This window comes from Strix aluco, chromosome 19, assembly GCF_031877795.1.
Source record: "Strix aluco isolate bStrAlu1 chromosome 19, bStrAlu1.hap1, whole genome shotgun sequence".
Taxonomy (NCBI): Eukaryota; Metazoa; Chordata; class Aves; order Strigiformes; family Strigidae; genus Strix; species Strix aluco.
In genome coordinates this window covers 15,799,325-15,811,734 of record NC_133949.1, presented here as the reverse complement: position 1 = coordinate 15,811,734, position 12,410 = coordinate 15,799,325, and the positions used below count along the sequence as shown (strand labels likewise).

Genomic DNA, 12,410 nt, shown 5'->3' with positions numbered 1-12,410 from the left:
TCTTCTCTTTCAAACACAATTAACTTTGTGCAAAATGGGATAACAAGTCATCATAAGACCAATGAAGAAAACAGTCCCACAACTAATCACGTTCTTGTGGTTAACCCTTACGTATGTTAGCAGCTCAGATTCCTAACCAGCACTAGCAGGCACTCCCGCAACTCAGACGTGCTACCCGTCCCTGAAACACCCCACGCACCTGGTCCTGAGGAGTCGCCAGACGTTCTCACGTTCAAAGGTTTCCTGGTTTTCCACTGCCAGCTCTGACAGAGACATATCCATGATTTCAGCTGAAGCTATTTGATTATATTCCTACAAACATTTACAGACCCTGAAACTTAAGATCTTAACTGATCTCAGACCAAGCATGCGGCTCCAGAAAAATCCAGCCACACAATTGCTTTCCTATTGCCTACAACCTCCAAACTGAATGGAGTACTCACCTGCTTTAGGAAGCTGTGAGGACACCTAATGAAAGCTGGGAAGTAACCGTTAAATTGTTTGATAAAGTCCAATCTTAATAAGTGTTTTGCAGATTAACTGCAATCATGTTATATACTGAACTGGTTCTAAAATGTTAACAGGACCCAAGAACTATTCTATTTCTCAAGATTTGCCAGTCCTTTCCTGGGAACAGATACTGACTGGTACAGAGCTATTCCAACTCACGTTTCCCTCTACTTAGTTTCCAAGAAGGAAGCGTCTTACACTGATGATTACTCAAGCCCGGTGCCTCAGGGCTATGTGAAAGGAAACTGCAATGGATGGGTACGGGACCTCCACATTAGGTCTCCTCTCGAATGTGGAATTAAAGCCTAAAGCACAGCTGCTTCAAAAGCACTTGTGTGTGATAGTTTTCCTCCACTTTGCTTCCAAGAACAATAAATGCCTGTGCAGTCCTGATGTGTGCAGACACTTTAGGAGCTTGAAAGCAAGCGCACACGACATGAGATACACCCCAGAAAGACAAACAGGGCATAAACAGTTCAAAGATACTTATTGCACCAGGTCAGCAACTCTTTGAAGGAGATTTAAACACCCCACACTCTCTAAAAAGTCTCTGAAATAGAAGTGACAGGATTTCCAGTCTCACACCCTCAAAACCAGCACACAGGCCAATATCGCTGGCATAGAGAGCACAGAGCACGTCAGTACCTGGACAGGGAACACTGTCGAGCCGCCTGTAACAGGCTGCCCATAGGTTAAACCGGACAAAACAGCGTGTTCATACTGCTCTACCTGAAGAGGAACACAAACATCAGCTAAGGAGTGTTTCACAGAAGCAGGCATTTTCATCCTCAGCCTGGAGCCCAGCTCTGATGTAACATAACCCGTCCTGACTCAAGATCATGTTCTGGTCTTGTTGCACTGAAGGAAATGCAGGGAAGCTGAAGGAGCTACTTCACAACTTTGAGGAGCATGTGAGAGAAACTGTACTGAGTAGTAGTACGGTAATATTTACCTCCCACCTGGCACATCATGCCTCTAGACCTGGAATTCACCCACAAAGGAAAGGACAAGCCCTGCAGAGCTGGCCCCAGGCACACACAGCACCGCAGAGCTCCGGCACGGAGCCCCTCACCAGCCACCTCCTCACTCGCCCTCCTCTGCGGCCGGGCCCAGCCACTGTCAAAGGTTTCACAAGCAGCTGCTTCCAGAGGAGACTGGTGGGGTAGCTGGGCAAATCAGCCCCTGGTTCGTGTTCAGGCAAGTGCCTGTTCACTTTGGGAGGGAGATGTCAGCTGAAAGGGCTTAGGCCATCTCGCCAATGTATTATTCACACAGCGAAAGAGCACCGCTTCAAGGACTGCTTACTAACGTGAACTCATTATTCCACAAGCTTCCCCAGTGCAGTGATCACATCCTTCTTTTGTTTAAAGGGCTGCATGCATGACCTAACGCAGTCACTGATAACGTATAAACACCTTCATTTAAAATTCAGATCCAGTTCTGCGGTCAAACCATATTACCTTTCCCAATGCATTACTGGACAGATCATGACATGGATTTTGTTCTTCTTTTTTTAGATCTGTGATATTTAAACACAGCATTACCCAGAAAAAACAGTAATTTTCATCAGTTAATAAGAGAAGAAAAGCAGTATGCATAATGGAAATAGCAAAACCTGAGGTTAATGCAGCTCAGTGAAGGGGACAGGCTTCTCTCCTGGGCTGAGCAAGCCAAGCTCTTCAGTCTCCTCTCACAGGAGAGGCTCTCTGCTCCTCTTCTCTGCACATCCAGTCTGGAACGGACCAGACATGGAACTGCAGGTTCTGCAGTGAGTATTCTTAATAAATCTATCAAGATAAGACAGTAACTTAACACTCAGAAGTAGCAAATGTTCTGCTTGGGTTTAAAAGGGGGAAAATGTTTCTGGTCTGTAAGTCTGGTCTAGGTAAAACTCGGCTTTAGAACAGATTTTGAAGGCAAAGATAACTAAATGACACTGAAGTAAGGAAAAATAAGTATTTCCAAATGCCTCTGAAGTGAAGGACAATATCCAAGACGGGAGGTAAATCAAAGTATATTAATAACTGGAAATGGGAAGAAACAGCATAGGTCAAGTATCCAAAGTATAGCAAAAAAAGATACCCAAAGTATCAAGAAAACAAAAAGATGGGAGTTTTGTTGTTTTCTTTGATAGAAGAGCTTCAATGCCTTATAGAATTTGAGTTCAGTTTCTTTGCCTTTCTAGTTTACAAGTGGTTTGCTCACGCTCGCATCAACATCTCAGTATCAGCGGGAATGCGTGATGCACTTCAGAGAGGTGCTTGGATCCACCGGTCTTCCGTTCCTTGACAGCAGATCAGTAGTGTGATAAAACCAGAGAAAGCTGCCTGAAACATCAAACCCAAACCTACAGCCTACTCCCGGCTGCCTTGAGTTCAAGTTCAGACACTGGAGCAGGTTCGCACTGCTGCTGGCAGGCAGCCCGTTAACAAGAGCAGGCATCCGAGAGCTTAGAAACAGGCGGTGCAGTTGTGAGGCTCCAGACGAAATAAAAGCCTCTCGCTGCAGCGCGTGGAACCGGGGGATGATAGAGAAGGAGTTGCACAAAAGAGAAGAAATTTGGCTGCCTCGATAAAAAAGATATATATAAATATTTTATACCTAACGCCCATAACGCTCTAAGGAGGAATACCCCCAGAGGGGTGAGGGGCCTCTTTCTGAAGCCAGCCAGGGGATCACACCCATCATTGGGCAGTGAGGAGCACAGACGCGACCAAGCACAGCTACGAGGAACGTAACTGCAGCAGCTATCGCCCTTCCTCCCGCGTGAGGGGCTCCAAAGAAAAATCCAGCAATAAACCCAGCCCCTTCCCAGCACAGCTCCCTCCCAGGGAGGGCCGGCGGCACAATTCCTGGGGACAGGGACCGAAACCCCCAACTCTCTCCTTCCAGTCACATCCCAAGGAACACGTGCAATGCAAACCTGCAGTCCTCAAGGAAGGTTTAAAGAAGCCTCAAGCACAACATTAAATACCATTGTACAGTTCAAAACCAGAACTGGCCTTTTCATTTCAACCACAGAGGGATTCTGTACATTTTAATTAATAGGTTTATTTAGTGGTAGCAGATTTATTATTCAGGCCACTTTTTGTGCAGTTCATCCCTTACCTAATTTGAATAAAAATCTCACTGAAAAAGCCAAATTTTGCATGTTTGACAGCGCCCAAGTTACAATTCTTACTAACGTTTACTGCCAACCTTCCCCCAAAATGCAGTAACTACATTCACTTTGACAAGCAGGCACGCTGGATTTACATCTAAACAATACGCATTTTGATTCTGGCACATCCCAGCTCTCAATAATCCACCTGAAGTCTACAGCTATTATTTTACTGCCTGAGAATTCAGGATTATTTCATTTAATGTACTTAAAATACTTATTCAGAGAAAACAAACTACTGAGACTCATTTCAAACAATATAAAAATACCTTTAAATTATGAACCAGGCCAAGCACAGTCAACTCGTATGAACAATAATTTAATTACAAGTCAATTCAAAGTTCACATTTCCTGTAAAACAAACATGCAGTGAATGTTGAACATTTTGTACAATCCCAGTTTTTGTCTGCATCCCTGCTACACTTATGTAATAATTACACCAATCAGAACTGTTAACCTCACTGAGGGAGATACTGTCTGGACAAAGTTTGTTTTCAGAATAGTTATCAATTTACCTTTAAAAACCAGACATTAATAATATATTCTACATTATTTACTATTAGTACAGGAGTTCTGGCAACATAACCCATTCATCAAGCACCAAGTATTCACTGACTATATGGTTTGCTTTAAGTGTCCTTTCCAGGAGAAGGCTCCTTACACCTCCCTTTTCCCTCTCCCCTCCCGTGAATAATGCACACAAACAGAGAGTACAGTCTGAGCAGCCAGACAGTAAACAAGCAAAACAGAAGTGCATTAAACAAACATCCCAGTGACCCACGCTGCTGCAACGAACAGAGTCTGGCCACCCGTTCCACCACGGATGCAATACCTGGGAAGGAGAAGGAGGATAAATCTGCCGAAGCCTTTCCCAAGGTTTCTCTTTCTGGACCTTGCAAACGGGGCGGGAGCCCTGTGGAGGCTCTGTAAAGCCTTTGGGGCTGCCCCGGTGTGCAGGGCTGCCCGGCTGAGCAGCTCGGGCAACAGGGCCCATCACACGCGCACCAAAGGCACCCACTGGAAACGAGAGAGCTCTCTGGAAAACATCAAAGTGCTGGTTTCAAAGATGAGATTGAAAGTGTCTGAAGGGCTTTTTTTTGGGGGGGTTGGACAAGATAAAGAGTGTTATTAAGCACAGTTCAAACTGGCTTTGTACATCTGGAGTAAAGATATCCTAATCTGGTACCTTTCTAGATTCTGTGAAACCTTCTGTACAATTACTGGTTTTTTAGATCAAAAGTGGAAAAGAGAAGAAATATTACAAAGTGAGTTAATGGAAGATCTTCACTGGACACATAAAAGAGACCACTTGGAGAGAAGCAGTCCTGTGAGATTCATGACGTGAGCTACATTCCTTGAAGACATAAAGAACAACATTCTTCTTCTTGGATCCATTCGTGAATAAGGCAAGTTCCATTACATTTGCTGTATGAAGCTGATTTAAACAGGGTTTTAAGTCTTTGCTTATAGCAGCACGTTACTGTCAGATCTAAAGATGGGCCACCACACAGAAAAAGGCTTAACAAAGCTGCAGGTAGTTTTTGGACAAACGCAGTAAGCATAATGCACTGGACTGGAAACCCTGCTTGCTGAGTACTGGTGAAATGCTCTTCAGATAACTGCAGAGACAGACAGAGGAAAAGCTTCCTTTTTCTTCCCCCTTTTCCTCTGAGGTATAAAAGCTGGAAAGGACTGGTGCTCCTGGCGAGAACACGACCAGCCATGAAAACTTAGGGGAAGCTGGCAAAGGGAAGGATGCAGGAGGAGAGCGACAGCATTCTCCCTGGCCCGCACCGAAGGAGCAAGGCACGGTCCCTACGTCACGCGATGGCAGCTACCGTTACTACGGAAACGGCACCAGATAACCCAGGCTGAAAACATCCACAGCCTGTTTCTAACAGAAACGCCTGGCTACTAAAGATGCTATGGATATCCACAGAGCTTGCGTCATTTCATTATACTCACATTGACAACACAATACCAGTGAAATTCACTCCACAGCGACCTGTAGCCCAAAGGAATTTTTCTCCCAACACGGCACACGTCAGCCACACTGCACACAGTCCAAACTGAACCGCTGCGGCTCGGACTCACAGAGATCTTCTAGAAATCGGGTAGGATGAAAGAGTAACTGGAATGTAACCAGGTTATAAACTGAGTTGAGAACAAATACAAAAACATCTGCACTCATTGCTTCCCCACAAGGATGCAAATGTCAGCACTGTTTTCCTCCTCTTGGATCACACCGGTACGGACTATCGCCTGTGAGCAGTCGTGGTGGGTACACCCAGTCTCTCCCACTGGATGAGCAGAACTGACCTGCACAGAGACATTATTCCTCCAGGGCCCGGCAAGGGTGGCAGGGAGCTGCCCTGGGGCCAGAGAACAGCACTTCCTTATGGAGCTTGCAAAGGTGAGCTCACTGCTCCATCCTCTGTGCTCAAGGTGTTAGACAGGTGGTGCTGAGACTGTCTCCTTTCTCAACACATGCATTTCCTGTGGTCTCAGGGTGGCCTCGGGGCAGGAAAGGGACCCTCCTACCCACTGGGTGCCAACTCCATAGAGTTAGATCCCATATAAGCTCCTCTAGCAAATGAATCCTACACAGCACGAGCTGCTCTTCTGTCTAACTGCATCCTGCAGATTGAATCCAGGACCATGCAGACACGTTTCAAGGGCTAGCTGGGCTGTGAGGAACCCGTTCAGGCTCAACGCCCTGCAGTAACTTTATATGAAAAGCTTCCTTCTGCGGAAGAGATGATGCACCTAAGCTCTGTTCAGAGGTGCTGTAGCCCAACACGAGGCTGAACAGTGAACATGGAGCCTGCCACCTCAATCTTGGAGTTTCTTGTCCTTACAAACCCCATGTACTGTAACAGGAAGGCACCTAAGGGTGTGGGAAAAGTGGCACACACTATTTAATTGGCGCCTTCAGCCATTTAAGGCCTAGGAGAGCTAGGAAATGTTCAGTTGCTGATCTAGACAGGCCCTGAAAATCAACTACCATACATTTAAGAGACTCTTGCTAAACTCAACCTTGCAGGAGAGTAAAATGATTCACAAGAATTCTCTATTTATAACAAAGATTCACTGAAAGTGACTCATGTACTGAGCCAATCTAATTTTAAATAGAAGGGAAAAACCTCTTGAAGAGGCACATGAAACCGTAGTGGGGGAGGGAAGAGAACTGCACACACAGGAGAGCCCCAGCCAGGAGCTGTTAGCCAAATCTACTGGAAACAGTTTCTCCATTCAATTAGCTGAAGTGATAGCAGAACATTCAGCTTCACCTACTTCTGGTTTAGAGTTAATTAAGTCCTACATTCAAAGCAGCTGCAGGTTGGAATACTTCCTCGGGATAGGTAGGATTGCTGGGCAGTAATAAGGCAGCTCATGGAGAGTTATTAGTTCTTCAGACCCTACAGAATTCAGAACACAAAACCAACCGGAATCACAGTGGGAGGAAGGGAGAAATATTAAGAAGATTTTACAGTATTCCTAATTTTGTCCAAGCAGATTCTAACAGAAATAGCTGCCGCCCCACTACCCCTTACATCAACACTGCAGCACATCTTACAGAATATCATTTCAAAGACAGAGAACAGACACACAACACTGGGAACTCTCTAGATCAGGCAGGCAGCCTGCAGCAAGGGCACTGGCTCAGGGCTCCTTCACCTGCTCCTATCTTGGGACCATTTTCCTCAGTTACTTTTTCTCCTCTGTATAGTACAAATATACAGCAGATAAAAGGGGAATATTTAACATAACCACAACCTAAATGGAGGAAACTGCTACAGTCTATATTAACAGCAATAAAACATTAGCCAGAAAACATGGCCAAGTCTTGCATTCCTGCACTGAATATGGAGGGATGAATAAATTCTCCTACGCTGTAAGTAAAAGATAACCTGGAAACAGCAAGCAGGCTAGTGAAAGATTAGCCTCGTGTACATAATAACCACACACAGCAGAGCGGGTTGGAATTTCAATATGGTGACAGGGAAAGGTTACTATTCTCTGACTTTGGGTTTCAGTAACATGTGTTACTCCTTTGTCTAAACAGCCCACTTATCTCCAAAGCCAAATCTAACTTCCACTCTTCTTAACCTCTCCACTGTCATCAACACATAACTGGGTTGGCTTGGCTGTGAATGCTCCATCCTGTGAAATCCAGAAGTGTTTAGATGATGGCTGTTCTCCAGTCATCCTCAGCATCACTCCCAGTTAAGTCTTCAATTTGAAGCACAAAGAGAAAGCAGCCAAGAATTCACAGGCCAACATACATATTTACAATTGTACATAGCTTTAATTCTCAGCAGTATCTTGCTGTGATGTTTCTACACACACCAAAGTCTGATGAATAGTGTTAAATTTTTAAATGCCCTAGTAAATTACGGGCTAGATTTCAGAACTGTTGAACCAGCATTCAACAGTTCCCTTCCCTGACTGAAGTGGCTACTGGGGGTGAACTTTCGGGAGCTGACCTCTACCGAGAACCCAGCATTGGACCATCCTTTATCCACTCAGCCACACAGGGTCTGCTTCACTCCATCATCACCACACACACACACCAGTCCAAGTCTGCAGGGACCAGGCAAGTCACCACCAAATTTTAGAATTTAGTCAGACTTTGATCAATTCATGGAGTTCTGAAACACCAGCTGCCCCGGTATACATGATGTTATCTCCAAAGAAATTTTATTTTCTTGCTAATTCTTGGTAATGTGACTTCCAAAATACAGTCAGTGAGGAAGTGTCACCAACATAATGGCTCACTGATTACACTAAAAAATATACAAGAATGTCCACAATGTCAAAGCCTAGACCTCAAGTCTCAAATGCACCATTGCTGTAACACAGCATTCAGTGCACAGTGGAGAGCAGAAGAGTGCTGTGAAGATCTAAAACATGACAATTAGCTGGTGGCATGATGCTGGCTAGAAAAGTCACTGAGATTTTCATTGTTTCTCTTCTTTCTAAAAAAAAAGGCAACAGCTCTTTCCATGACTTTTTGGGCTGGATTCTGCCACCTATACTCAAAATGAAACACCTTATTCTTCAAATACATTGAGACAACTTACAGAACAAAGTACTTTCAGCTAGAACGTAGCTGCCTGATTTTAACTCACGACTTTGGCAATTTGACTCTTTTGGCAGTTACTCTCCAGGTTGTATCTCCAAATACATATTATTTAACCTACTAGTGCTTCCTAGTAAACCACTTCATTGTTTTGGCTTGGTACTTATTTTTTACTAAGAGTTACTTTCTTACTTGTAATGTATATACAGATGTAGCAATGTAAAGAAAAGGTGACATGGGCCTGAGCTCCATGATTTCTAATATTTAAATCCCTGCATTTACCTCTGACAGCAGAGAAAATATGTTTCTACAGGAAAAGTAAGGTCATGCAGTGTTAGCTCTTTGTGTGCCATTTACCACATAAGGCGATGATGTGGCTGCTGTCCTCATGTACAAACTTCCGGGTGACAGCTTCTTCCATGATCTGCTTTACCTAAAAACAAACAGAAAGAAGAGATTGTAAGATCCCAACACAAACCAACACAGCACTTGGGAGTTTCAGTTGCAACCTTTGCTTACCCTTTCCCCATCACCAAAAGACTAACATCTCACCCGAGCTGCATTTTGCAGGGAAGAAGCATTTAAGGAGGGAAAGGAAGGACAAACCTGAGCAGCTTTTCATGGGATGAGGGAGCCTCTGGTAGAACAAGGACAGGTCTGTTTGGGGTATGCCCCTACAAAAGGCTGAATTATTTCAGCGTGCCCACAGTGCCCTCCGCAGAACTTCTTCAGCAGAAGTTCCACAGGGCTGTGCAAAACCTTTTATATGATTCATCCTTGGCCTTCCTGCGTACAGTCACTTCTGATCACGAAACAAGATTATATATTGCCATGTCCTCTTTCCACTTGTGGCATTCTGCTCTTTTTCAAGCACAAAGAATCCCTGAGCTACACAGGCGTACATCCCAAGGGAGGTTTACAGCAACCTTTCCCCTGTTTGGGGACTTTACATGCCACAGGAATTACAAACTGTGCTCTCAAAGCTCTGCTGCACCAGACACTATACAAAAGTAATACAGTACCCACAGGGAAGACAGTGCCTTCAGTTTTTGCTTCTAGACACAATTTAACAATTACAGCAAATAAAGTTACATTTATCACACTTCTTACTGATTTAAAACAAAGTTTCTCTCCAGTTTCAAGGCTGATGTGTCAAGCTCTAGAGGGGATTCATTGTAGATTACTGACTTTCAAAAATTAAGGAAGAAAACAGACAAATTTTACAATTAGGCTCTTGAAGAGCAACCGCAGTTACCCTCCATTCATTTGCTGGCTTATTCCTCCCCCAGTGGCTTCCTCAGCCTGATACCAGATGAAACCTATTTGCCTCAACCAACTCATTCATCAGGCACTCATTCCTTCCTGGCCACAGAGCACTTGCTTTTCCAGATACAAATCCACCATCATTTTTGGCTTCTCTCATTTGAGAGCTATAATTTCAGGGTTAGGACACTCTGCCTAAATAAACACCACATCACTTTCAATACATGCAAGTAAGTGCTACTGTGGCAGCAGATTTAACAAGATACCCTCTTCTTCCAACATTTTTTTTTTTAAACTTGAAAAGAATTTTTACAGCAGTCCTGGGATGCAACAAATAGTGAATTATCTGGCCAGTAATCACTGTGTGGCTACCAACACGCTCAGCAGCACAGCCTGGATACCAGCGTGGTCTTACCCGAGTGCCACCACCAGCCTGTGCACCAGGAGATCTCGGTCCGTGCCCCTCAGCAGGGCTGGCAACTGTGCCCTCAGCTCTCGGCAGGCTGCATCTGGTACCCGAGATAACCCATTCAAAGCTAGCTGGGTTACCACTTTGCCACGCCGACAGGTCCAAAGGTTTTAAGCCTTCCCACTCAGTGCTGGAACCAGGAGAAGCTGCAGGTGCAAGGCTGGATCTGCAGCTGGGCTCTCTGCGTGCTGTGATGATTCTCCACTTTGGAGGGCTTCCTCCTCCCGTAAGATCATCTGCGAGGCCAATTCTGGATGCTGCAATCAAGCGTGCCTTCGCCCTGGTAATCATCCTGAGGCCTCCATGCCCACTCCTACGCACCCACCACGGCTGGCAGCAGTCTGCAGCTCTGGCACTTGCTGCAGGAGCCTCTCAACACATGGCATTGTCCTTGCCCCAAATTCTGCATCAAGTTGATCCTACAGGATGTGGGCTTCTTATCAAATAGGAGCCCTCTCATTTGCAAAGAAAACTCTGGGGTGGGGGAAAGCATGCAAAAGCTTTTCAAAGCACAAGAGACTTTGAAAGGAGAATATGTTTTATACCTGAGGACTTCAAAGCAAGTCTTTTGTACTTTATGAAACCTGGCTCACTGTTCACACACTGAGGCTTGACAATATAAACTTCTAACAAGGCAATTTGTTTCTTTCCTGTGGGATTTCTGACATGGCTATTAGAACTTTGGACCTTACAGTAAAGCAGTGGGCAGCAGAGGAGTAAGAGGATATCAAGAAAGAAAAGGTGTGAGATCATCTCATGGATAGGAACTCACAGAGGAAGGATCTGGATTATCCTGTTTATCCAGCAATCCCCTTCCCACATTTTTATTTGCATCGTTTATTTACAAGCTTGATGTTTGTCTTGGCAGGAACCCAACAAAACTTGTTCCAAACCTCACCTAGAGGTTTGAAATCATCTCCTTAATAGCACCTAGGGAGAGCACAGCTCAGCAAAGGGAAGGGGACAGGACAGCGGCGCAGCTCTGCCTGTTGAAATTCCAGCTCAGACCCTGACCTGCATTTTCACACGTGGGAGGCAGCATGTTCCAGCCAACACAGCTTGCAGTGGAAGCACAGAGCCAGTGCCATCCGCTGCCGCCAAGCCAACTCATCTCTGTGCCTCAGCCGACCCATCTGTGAAAGAAGGACCATGACCCAACCTTTGCAAGCTGTTCTGACTTCACTGGATGAAAATTGTATTTAATCTACTAAATGAAAAGAGTGACTTACTAAAAGGAAAAAGTATCTCTGTGTGTCACTAGCATTAAGGTGGACAGAAGAGGAAGCATGAGAGCGCTGCACCAGGGTAAGTCATGCACATACGACTCAAGTTCAGAGACAAGAATTCAGGCACCACTCAGGACTGCAGACTGATTCCAGCCTCAGCTCCCCAGAGAACAGGAACCAGACTTCAATTCCTGATGACAAGGAGGAAAAAAAGTCATTTACTGGGAGTAAGAGCTCTGGAGCTCAGAGGCCAATCCCCCACTGCCACGCGTTTCCCAGGCATACCCCAGTCATTAGTCTTTATTAGCTCAGTATGTTATTTAGATCCCAGTTTGTAGCCCTGGGAACAAAACGTTTAAAGCGTATAAAAAATTAGACAGAAAAAGGCTTCAGATGCAATAATCAACCCTACTTTTATACAGCAGCACCATATGGTCAGCCTATCAGCAGATTTTGAATCCTGGCCCTCCAGAGCTAAAGAGGACAGAGCAGGCAAGCAGTCAGTGTCTGTTCCCAGCTGCCGCTGAATGCAGAGCAACCTCTGCACATTTTCTGGGAAGTCAGTGCATGACATTAGAAAACATTTTCAGGGCATAGACAGTAGATGTGAGGATTCAAAAGCAAGAATGCAGTGTTCTTCAATCCCACGTCATTCCTCACTGCCACGTAATTCAGGGATGCTCCAGGCAAGGAGCTAAA

The 12,410-nt window shown here is 45.0% G+C and overlaps 1 protein-coding gene across 12 annotated transcripts in view; it reads right to left on the bottom strand.

Annotated features, from left to right (window-relative positions):
- The window catches only part of SGSM2 (small G protein signaling modulator 2), a 69,668-nt gene that overhangs the window by 45,920 nt on the left and 11,338 nt on the right, over positions 1-12,410 (bottom strand). For 11 of the 12 annotated variants that reach the window (XM_074845623.1, XM_074845622.1, XM_074845617.1 and 8 more), the window contains one exon: positions 9,111-9,186. In XM_074845623.1, coding sequence (XP_074701724.1) covers positions 9,111-9,174 — 64 coding nt within the window. In that variant the 5' untranslated portion in view covers positions 9,175-9,186. Of the gene's footprint in view, positions 1-9,035; positions 9,187-12,410 lie in introns of those variants that run through there. The other variant, XM_074845625.1, reaches the window with a different exon arrangement.